Source organism: Rosa chinensis, chromosome 7 (genome assembly GCF_002994745.2).
Source record: "Rosa chinensis cultivar Old Blush chromosome 7, RchiOBHm-V2, whole genome shotgun sequence".
NCBI classification, from domain to species: Eukaryota; Viridiplantae; Streptophyta; class Magnoliopsida; order Rosales; family Rosaceae; genus Rosa; species Rosa chinensis.
In genome coordinates this window covers 51,292,176-51,302,608 of record NC_037094.1, presented here as the reverse complement: position 1 = coordinate 51,302,608, position 10,433 = coordinate 51,292,176, and the positions used below count along the sequence as shown (strand labels likewise).

General features: G+C 35.7%; 1 protein-coding gene and 1 long non-coding RNA gene across 10 annotated transcripts; both read right to left on the bottom strand.

Moving 5' to 3' along the window:
* Nucleotides 1–4,569: 4,569 nt before the first annotated feature.
* Nucleotides 4,570–6,507, bottom strand: LOC121050363. Its single transcript, XR_005802773.1, has 6 exons — nt 6,379–6,507; nt 5,944–6,271; nt 5,711–5,790; nt 5,202–5,239; nt 4,945–4,984; nt 4,570–4,820 (listed from the first exon to the last, which is right to left on the bottom strand). It is a non-coding gene; the product is annotated as an uncharacterized LOC121050363 (long non-coding RNA).
* Nucleotide 6,508: 1 nt separating this feature from the next.
* Nucleotides 6,509–10,023, bottom strand: LOC112180584 (ubiquitin-conjugating enzyme E2 variant 1B). Of its 9 annotated transcripts, none has more exons than XR_005802765.1 (9): nt 9,510–10,023; nt 9,076–9,147; nt 8,853–8,933; nt 8,547–8,650; nt 8,425–8,454; nt 8,149–8,274; nt 7,977–8,042; nt 6,726–6,804; nt 6,509–6,566 (listed from the first exon to the last, which is right to left on the bottom strand). XR_005802765.1 is itself a non-coding variant. In XM_040510063.1 (7 exons), exons 1-5 carry the CDS (start codon nt 9,549–9,551, stop codon nt 7,995–7,997), a joined length of 369 nt encoding a protein of 122 aa, XP_040365997.1. In that variant the 5' UTR covers nt 9,552–10,023; the 3' UTR covers nt 6,509–6,566; nt 6,726–6,804; nt 7,977–7,994. The 9 variants fall into 9 exon arrangements, 1 of the variants encoding a protein (XP_040365997.1); XR_005802766.1 differs by having other exon boundaries at nt 8,547–8,643; XR_005802770.1 differs by having other exon boundaries at nt 8,853–8,916.
* Nucleotides 10,024–10,433: the final 410 nt, after the last annotated feature.

Below are 10,433 nucleotides of genomic sequence, written 5' to 3'. Positions count from 1 at the left end.
GTGGTCTCGGATGTGGTTTCGCCTTGATTGGCGTCACTTTGGGGATTTAGTTTAAAATAGGGGTTTCGGACTTAAATCGTTTGTGAATCGTTACTGATTTGAGGTCTGATGATTGGAGGTCACGGGGTGACATCTCCTTTTGTGTGAGTTGAGTAATTTTTGGGTCCTGAGTGACCATTTTGAAAGGTTTTGATCTCACGACCGGGGAAGTCTGAGGATTTGGGGTTGCTGGGAGTGACCTCAGGCATATATATCGGGACTTCACACCTTTAGCCGGGTGAGTGGATACGATCAGTTAGAGCTCTAATCTGTTGGCATAGTACATCATGGGGGTTAGTGGGGAGCTATCTGATGCTCATGAGTACGTGTTTTTAAAAGGGAGTTTCGGGGATTCTTTCTTTTAAATTTCCTGGGAGGACTTGTTTATCATATTAAATTGTCAGAGTTTCAATTATTATGATTTTGTCACGGGGTGACTTGTGTTGATTTGGGAATGTGTTTTTAAAAGGGAGTTTCGGGGATTCTTTCTTTTAATTGTCCTGGGAGGACTTGTGTATCATATTTAATTGTCAGAGTTTCAATTTATATGATTTGGTCACGGTGTGAACTTTATTGTGATTTTTGGGAAATGCATATTGAATTGTCAGAGTTTTCAATTAATATGACTTTGTCACGGGGTGACTTGTATTCGTTTCTTTTGGGAAAAGAATGTGCTGTTTTGGGAAAACAGGGTGTGTGTTTCTTTTTACGAGTTGATGGGTTTCCTCGTTAGGCGAGTTGTACATGTGTGGTTTTGAGTTACTCATACGGGCTTGCAAAAGCTTACCGGGTTTGTTATGTGGAAACCCGGTGCACCATTCAAACGGTGTAGGGGTTAATCCTGCAGGTTAGGATAATCGTACTGAAGCTGAGGTAGCGGCTTTGCAGCTTTATGGTAAGAAGGCATTTTTATGATTTTACCATTGATAAGGACTTCCGTTGTATAGTTAACTCTGAGCAGCATTTACGTTTAATTGTTGTTGACAATTTAATTCGTAAGTTTGTGTAATATATAACTCTATGGAGCGAGTGTATATTAACTTTGAGGGTTCAGGGCATCAGTAGGTACTTGGTTTAAAGGGAAAAAGATTTTCAGGTATTTTGTATTGATGACTAAACGTTCACGCATGTATAATTATGGGATTATATATATCGATTTTCATGTGTGTAAAATCTGGGGCGTGACATTATAATGTTGCAACATATTCTAACTTTCGTAAAGTTATGAATCACTTAGAGCTCTTGAAGATCTTATATGAGACATATCAATACGCAAAGGTATTGATGTGTATGGCTAGGTATGCCATGATGATTTTTCAATGTTTTAAACTATACAAAGTTAAATGTGTCAATTTCTTTATATTGTTTAGCTATTACTTTGTGTATGAATTTGAGCATATGAGATTGTTTCTAACCTTATCATATGAGGTAAGGCTTATTGAAAATCGTCTAGTTTTGTTGCTATTGCTTAAACTTTGCAGGTATGAAATTTGTGATGAGCCCCCATATGCAAAGCACATGTAGTCTCACTTCAGTGATAGACACATCAAACTACTATACATGGTACATGCAGCTTATCGCATACATAAATGAGGCTTGCAACAATCAGGAGGAGATTCTCATCAGAGGGAGCATCCAGAAGCAGGTTACCTATGATATGCGCGTTGTGCTCTTTTTGTCCTTCGACCAGGGTTATTTTTGTCCCACTGGGTTTTTGTTACCTGGCAAGGTTTTTAACGAGGCAACAATAAGCGCGTCCAATACCATCATTCATTGGTGGACATCTAAGGGGGAATGTTGTAAATATTATTATCTATGTGGATGTCCATGTAAATACTTATTAGTTATGTACTTTAATGTAAACCCTACCTCTATATAAAGGAGGCTAATGAGACTGAATGATAACATTTCTACTTCCTCCTAACTATTCTCTCTCTACTTTATAACAGCTTCAACAATTGTAGTTATTTGTACATAGTATATTATATTTTATCGAATCATAAATTAACATTTGGACAAAATAGAAGAGAGAAATATAACTTTTGCTTTAGCTATGCAGAATTCTCTAATTAAAAATAGCTAGCCATTTTAGCTAAAGCTAAATTTAACTTAGTTAGAGCATCTTTAGCCAAGGTTCGAAAAATCGCTAGGCGCTAGTCGAGCGGTGGGCAGGGGAGGAGCGCCTAGGCGGTTTTGTATTTTTTAATTTTAATTTTATTTTTATAGCTTTTATATTTATGTAATTGAAAATATATAAACACTTAAAAGAGTAATAAAATTGCATCTAGAATATTCAAATGTTAAAAGAGTCCTAAATAAGCATACATAAAACAATTGCAAGCCTAAGCCTCTAACTCTTCTTCTCCATATCCTCCGGAAGATGCCATTGAGGAAGCCCTATTAATAAACAAACAATGAACAAATACAATTTAGCTTCAAATCTTCAATGCTTCATTACAAACTACAAAGTGGCAGAATGCATTAACATGGCACAATAGTGGCAGAAACTAAAATATGAACACGTAGCAATACAGAAAAACCCACCACAGTAAGTAGAGTGTATGATAGTTGTAGGATTGTGGTGTGTTCACCCTGATAAAAGCTTAAGGCCCTCAATAAGGCAAGCAGTTCATGTTCTGAACTTTGAGGCAGAATTGCCAAATCTTCCTACAAATATGCCTGTTCCTACGTATCTGGTACCTACACCGTCAGTCAGCTCTGGTGAACCGCTCATAACTACAAGTCTTTGAAGAAGGGAGTTGAACAATATAGGAGCACCATCTAGTTTTGCAAATTTGTATACAAAATTACAGATCATTCTTTGGTCTGCCTTTTGTTTTAAGAGACCTGATTGTTTGTATGCCCTTTATGCTTGAAAATTACTCATTTCATTTCATCAGTTAAACTTTATTCACAACATTCTCCCTTAAAATGCAGACATCTCTTCCTCTATGCTTCCTTAAGAGCATCATATATGCATTCCTATGGCCGATCCAGTGCAAAACAAAGCTTTATACGAAAGTTACTATCTGCATTCATAATTTGCTACTTTCATTGGAAAAAAAAATCCTACTCATCCTTTGCTATGCAAAATTACTAACAAAATGTCAATGATAAAAAAACTAACTAAAATTTCTGTAACAAGGCTTTCACAGTTTCACCACATAAAAGGAATGGTGAAGAAAAATGATGTTCAATTAACAGAACAATAAAATGTAACATTTAAAGTTTGCTGTGGTGGGTTTTTCTGTATTGTTGCGGTGGGTTTTTCTGTATTGCTGCTATATTCCCTATGGATAAAATGATGGCCTTCTCAACTAAAAACGCAACTGAACAACCCAACAACAAAAAGTCAAAAACTAAAACGCCTAAATTTCATCACATAGTAGGCACAGAATGTTAACCCAGATTGATCCATAAGCAACAAAACCAAGCAATTTATCAAATATCAATTTAGAAGAAGAAAAGATTGATTATCAATCTATCAGTAATAAGAACTCAAGCAAAGATCAATTCCAATTTTCCAATTCAAGGCTTCAAGCAATTATCAGATGTTCAGAACAAGAAGAATGGAAGAATAGAACTTATGTGGAGAACCTGTGGGAGCGGTGGAGGGCTGGAGGTTGAAGGAGTGGAGGGGCGCCGTTGGGAACGAAGAAGAGAGAGAAGCTGCAAGGAGCGAGAGAGAGAGAGAGAGAGAGAGAGAGAGAGAGAGAGAGAGGCCTTCAGACGGGAAAGTCATGCAGAGGAGAGTTGCGCGGAGGAGAGCGGCGACGAAGTGAGACAGCGACAGAGGAAGAGTGAAGTGGGACTGAGATGAGTGAGATCCCGTTTTGGGACTTGTATAGCGAGGAATATATATATATATATATACATATATATATATACATATATACATATATATATATATATATATCCGCCTAGCGCAGCGCCCAACGCCTATCGCCTAATCCGCCTGGGCGCCCTCCTAAGCCGCGTAGGCGCCCGCCGAAAATCAAAACTCCCAGATGCCCCGATTTGTCATTACTCAAGGCGGAGAGGCGCCGCCTAGTGCCTAGGCGACCGAGTTTAAGAACATTGTCTTTAGCAGACTCTCTATTTTGGCTCCTTAGCTATCACTACTACAAAAAAAGCATTTTAGGACGTTCGAAAAACGTCATTGAAAACTTTAGATGACACGCAAAAAAAAACGTCATCTATCAAGGAGTCATTGTAAGTCACTTATAAGGACGTTCAAAAAACGTCCTCTAATGTTTATAAGGACGCCAGAAAAACGTCATCTAATCTAAAAAAAAACGTCATCTAATGTCTTTAAGGACACTTAAAAAGCGTCCTCTAATGTCTTTAAGGACATTAGAAGAGTGTCCTCTAATGTATATTAGGACACTTTTTAAGTGTCCTTAAATCCGATAAAAGGGTCATCTAATGTATACTAGGACGCTAAAAAAACGTCCTTATATCTATTATAGAACACAAAAAAAAAAATGTCCTTGAAACAAAAAGAAGACATTTACATACAAATTAAATAATCTTTACAATCCCAAAACAAATGTCATTGTATCTATTACTCATTACAATATACTTGACTACAAGCACATTCTAGTAACTAATTCCTAGCTATACCTTCTAATCTTATCTAATCCTAGATGACAATAGTTAACTAAGCTACAATTAAAACCAACTAAATAATTCCTTATTACATGTTGATATCCTATGTGATCTTAGATGACTATAGAGGCACAAAACTTGGTTTCATCATCTCCAATATCTTCATCCACTACCTGATAGATATAACAAAATGCCAAACATTTAACAGAAATCAGAGGCCCAACTTAATGACACATCTCAAATCTGCTACAATACAACACTGGAAAAAAAAAATTGAATGCAAAAGCTTTGACTCACCTTTGATACAGTTTGAAGAAACATGACAGGGAACAATTACCTGCACCGAAAGGATTTTCAAAAGCAAAAACAATAAGAGATAATGATTGTAGAATTTGAAGTAAAATGCAGTTATTCACAGAGAAAAGTTTCTTAGTTAGCATGTATGGTATGTTTAAGGCTTAGCTTACTGCACTACAAGTTGTCAGTGATAAGACCTGCATAATAGATATAACACACACACATAATGAATCAGATACACATATAATGATGCTCACATTTAACCCAGAGCTTTGTACTCCATGACTGAAGGACTCTGGACATTATAAATCAAATATATCAGCAATTATTCAGAACTGTCTACCTAGTGCATAGAAATGAACTGTCTAGTTTAAGAGAAATCAAACAAAGTTGGATACAAGCACTAACATCAGCAAATGCAAACCATTTATTAACATGGACAAGCACTAAGCACTAAGCTTAACATCAGTAAATGATCAATTGCTAATCTTCATATATTCAACATATGCTTGCTTATTATTCTGTACTTACATGATCAACATAAGTGCTGCAATACCTTTTCTTAGAATTCTCAAACGCAATAAAATCATGATCACTATAATTAGTGCATTGTTAGCTTAAGAAACTTTTATGTTAAACATAGGAGATAATCATCTACATGCAGGTCAAGGAAACATACTCATAATGGTGGCATAGTTTCAAAAGCCACAGTCAATTAGTAATGTGCAGACAAATCACTGTATTGCAAAGAGGAAGGGTAAAATACCTCTCCACCATCATCAAGAACAAAAAACTCGCCATGTTCAAAGGGAGACATGGTACCAGCAGCCGTATTCAACTAGAAATCTGCAGATTATTGGCAAATAGAGTAAGGAATAAACTGAAATTAAAGCAAGAGTCTAGTTCTTGATATCATCTATTTGGACCAAAATTTACAAACTTTAATTGAAGAAATAGTAAACTACTCGCTTTATTAATAAAGATACTGTAAGAGACTACCTTGATTCCGAATTACATTGCATGAGAGAACCCTTATCACAACATTGGTCTTCATACGCATCCTATCCTACACAGATATATAAAAAGAAAATGATTGAGAAAAGTTAAATCTGCATGACAGTATGCAAGCAGCACTACTTCTGCAATTGTTATCATCACCATGCTGGATCAAAGAGAGAAGGAGCCAAGGCAGTCACATTCAAGTATTAAACTACTCTGCTTTGGTGAATTGAAATTGTAAAAGAAAGATACAGGGTGCTTCCTCGGATTTTTGCAAGTTAATACAGGCCAGAACAAAAGCCGATGCAAGATATTGACAGACCTCCACCTGACGATCAGGAAAAAGAAAATCCAGAATATAAAAACTATATATATGCTTTTTAAGCTATAGTTAAATGTGATTCAAAATTTCAAAGCAAAGGAGAATGTAGATACCAAAGACGTAGTGATCCAAGCTTTTGTTTGGCGTGTACTCATATATCAGCATCTTTTCTTCCCTCTAACCAGATTCACATGGTGCTGTATTGCAGTAAGTGTAACCTCGTTTTGAAACTCTTCAAGGCCTTGGTTTGAAGGTTTTGAAAGTCTTTTCAATGCTATTTGCTGATCCTTCCTTAATGTACCTAGAAAAACACATCAATTATTAGCATATTCCTACAAAGCACCAACTTTTTTACTGTGATATGAAGTAAAGATTCTGCATTGCATTTCAAAATTTATATAATAATCGTCATTGATGCTACCTGGTATACTAACGTAAAAAATAACAGTGAGGCTTTTACCTTAAACTTTACTTAGCTTTGGCGGAGAGGTTTTCTCTGTTGCTACTAAGTAATTTGCACTGTTCAAATAGAGCTGAGGCTGCATACAAATAAATGAAAAGAAGTAAGAAAAGAATATCATATAAGCAAAATGTATCTGGATTAAATCCCCCTCACTATTGTTCTTTAGATTTGAATAGGTATAGTCAATTTAGAGATAATGAACTCTGTTGATATCCAGCATCAACAAAACCCTTAACAAATCAAAACTTTAATCTGTTCAAAAGCAACAGAAACAGAAAACAAATCAAAGCCAAATTGATCAACTTGCATTGTGATTTGTGCAGAATAGTACTATAATTCAGGCTTGTATGTGAAACCAAAACATCATACCAAGTGAGATTTTGCAGTGCAGACCAGGTATTTATGATCACTGAAGCTAATTAATTAATTATGGTCGACCATTTCCTCGCTTCTTATGATTACATAACAATTTAGTTTTCATCTAGATGCAAGGGAATAATTACATGGAACATAAGATCATCTAAATTATGCCTTCACAAATAAATGGTTCAAGTGACGCAGAAAATATGTATCTTCACAAAATGACCACAGAATAGACATAAAACATGGATATTGGTTAGAGCTGGAACTTAACCCCATTTCATGAATCTCTCCTCAGCTAATTAACTATCCTACTGTCCCAACTATCTAACACAATTCAGTATTTGCTCCAGAAAGTCCAAATTAGAAAATAAGAAGTGAACGAAATAACTGTGGTATCATCATGTTTTAAAGCATTACTCAACTAATATTTCTGTGAAGGGTGATTACTGATTACTATAGTTATAGCTGGAATTCACTTTTAGCTTGAGCTCTCTGAGAATAGAAATAGCAAAGTAATTTCAGCATTCCACCATTATAGCGATATAGTAGTCACACTTGAATGAGGTTAAAAAATTGAGTGGTGAAAAGTTAAACAAAATAAACAAATCAAAACTAAAAATAACGCATTACAGTTTCTCTTTTGTGCAGTATTATTGATTCCATTTTCTAAGCTATAAACTTATTTGAAACTCAGCCCACATATCAGCTATACCATAATAACTAAGACAGATTTTCTTAAGGCAAATCATGAATTTTGGCAGAGGCAAAAGAAAGAAGCAAAACAAAGATCCATCTGGAACCATGTGATTTGCCCTTGTAGAGCAGTCATATTTCGAAATGTAATCTCTATGATCCGAAACTTAGGACATAAGCAAAAGTAATTACCGTGTATAATCCCGGTAGTTAATGTACTTTATTGGCCTTTTGATCTTTCTTTTGATAGTCCTCAACCTGATGAAAACAGGGAACATAAATTAAAACCAGGAGCAAAGCCAATAATTGTCAAAACCAAGCAGTTGAATAACATCCTAAAATGCAGGTTATGAGACAACATTACCACTCCAGTTTCATGATTGACACAAGTCATCTTGATGCGTGTATGAAATCGTACACTTGGTGGCTTCTCTGGATAATCTTTGTCATAGAACAGTTTTAGTTGATATATGCGCCCTTCATGAACAGTCTGAAACAAATTCAATGAGCAAACCATGAGCATTTTCCGTTCGAGATATATAAACTACCTCAAAACAATGCAGAATTAATTGCAAGCAACAACTCTCGCAGTGAGAAACTCCTAAATGAAAATATTATAAGAAGAGATTGCAAGTCCTACCTTACATCCCACCCTAATTCTTTGAAATCCCTATTTAGATGAGATTGCAATGTCAGCATTTGGATTTCTTGTTTGTTTCAATAAAGTAATTAAAAGAAGAGTAGTGGTGGTCAACAACATACAACTTTTCTAGATGAGAACTAAGCGAAGTGCTACACTCTGATCCAATTGTCAAGTAATGTGCCAACCCCATCACCTCTATCTCTGGTATGGTCACCTCTACAATCTTATAGATAAAGAGAAGCAGAATTAGAAAGTATTATATACAGACTACTGTATTGACTGTATCAAGTCATGATCCTCTTACAGTAGTTGCAAGTAATTGGTTTTTTAATATTCTTTAGATTAGTAACCTATTATTACTGAAGAACTGGTGGTATAGATTAAGCACTATAACATCCTTACGCAATAAGAAACTGACTGATTACCTTCCAACCATATTGCTTGTGAAGCCTGTGTAGGGCATTGGTACAACATTCTCTGATCTCATCACTGCAATCATTAAACCACTAATTGAGCCAATTAGTGGTTGAGAATTGAATCAATATCGGGAGGAGCTCATTTAATACAAAGAAATGAATACTTATTAAGGATTATAAATGCAATTTTAATTGTACGAGTAATTATATGGTTGGGAATGTTGTGACTAACCTCACCATATTTTGCCAATTTGATATCCGATATAGGTTTTGCTGAGTTCAGAAGAGGAAAATATACTTTGGGCTGGAAAAGTATAGAAAGAGCAAACAGGAAAAAAAAAAACAACCAAGGTAAGAAAGATGCCCTTGGCTTGATAAATTGTAAAAACAAAGTTCAATCAAACATCATGTGGAAAAAGAATTCTGATTTACTGAATTTCCATATAGTTCTTAGACATGAGCAATAACTTATGCTTGTGCAACTGATAATACAGATTCCAATAATTAAACAATTAACAACATACAGAACCATACACCAGTACTTCTTCCTCACCAACAGTGACTTCTCTTCTCTGGGATTTAGAAGTTGATATACCAAATCCATATAATACAACTCGATTTACATGTAAACGAAGAAGAATATATAGATTTAGACCAGATTCATACCTTGCAAGCACTCACAGTTCTCCGACTCTTTGCGCACCACATTGAGAACCGAATCTATCAAGTCAGCCCTGTCGGTGTAGTGACCTTTTGTAAAATTGTTTCTAGCACCAGACTAACCAAAGACGAAGTTATCAGGAGGGAAGATCTGACCGTAGAAACTAGATCTGAAGCTGTCCATGGTCCCAAGCTCCAGATCCATGACGACAACGCGTGGAACATACCTCCAGCCGCTGGCTTCGTTGTAGCAGACGTTAGCCCTCTTAAGCAGGAGCTTGGCGTCGCCGGAGTATCATTCGTGGGGTGGATGTCATGCTCGATGCGTGTTCTGAGAGAGAGAGAGAGAGAGAGAGAGAGAGAGCTGTTGTTCTGAAGGGTAGAAACTAGACAATCTCATTTTTCCTCTTTAAGCTTCAGCTGTTTTGGGCCCAACGTCATTAAATGGATTTCATGACACTCAGAGTAACAAAACGTCCTTAAAAAAAAAAAGGGGGTGTCCAGATATGTGTTTTGTGTAGTAGTGTATTTTGGAGAGCATGTTTAGCTTTTTATCTATTTTAGCAGCTGCATCAGACTCCTAAGTGCTTGTTTATTATAATTTTTAGCTATCTTGCTCCTATATATAGAAAGCCGTATGAGACTCTCTATAATTTAAAACATTCCTTTTAAGTTATTTTATGTAATTTATAAATACATTTAAACTATTTAAGCTTCATTCAAAAAATAATATAAATTCAAAACTAGCTAAAATAGAGAGTATTGATGCAGACGTAATTGTAAAGTGGCTAGCTAAAATGACATTTTAGCTACTTTAGCTAAAATTTGACTCAAAAATGGCTAGCATTGCTAAAGATGCTCTTATAGCTAGCATGTTGGAGTTGAATTTTGCTTTAAAAATAGTTATATATAGCTAAAAATTAAGTTTAG

Excerpts from the sequence above, each read along its gene's own strand:
- LOC112180584 (XM_040510063.1), bottom strand. The coding sequence starts at position 9,551 with ATGTGGTGCGCAAAGAGTCGGAGAACTGTGAGTGCTTGCAAG. Across the intron at positions 9,148-9,509 it reads GAACTGTGAGTGCTTGCAAG|CCCAAAGTATATTTTCCTCT; the intron begins GTATGAATCTGG and ends ATACTTTTCCAG. Across the intron at positions 8,043-8,148 it reads TCAATCATGAAACTGGAGTG|GTTGAGGACTATCAAAAGAA; the intron begins GTAATGTTGTCT and ends TGTTTTCATCAG.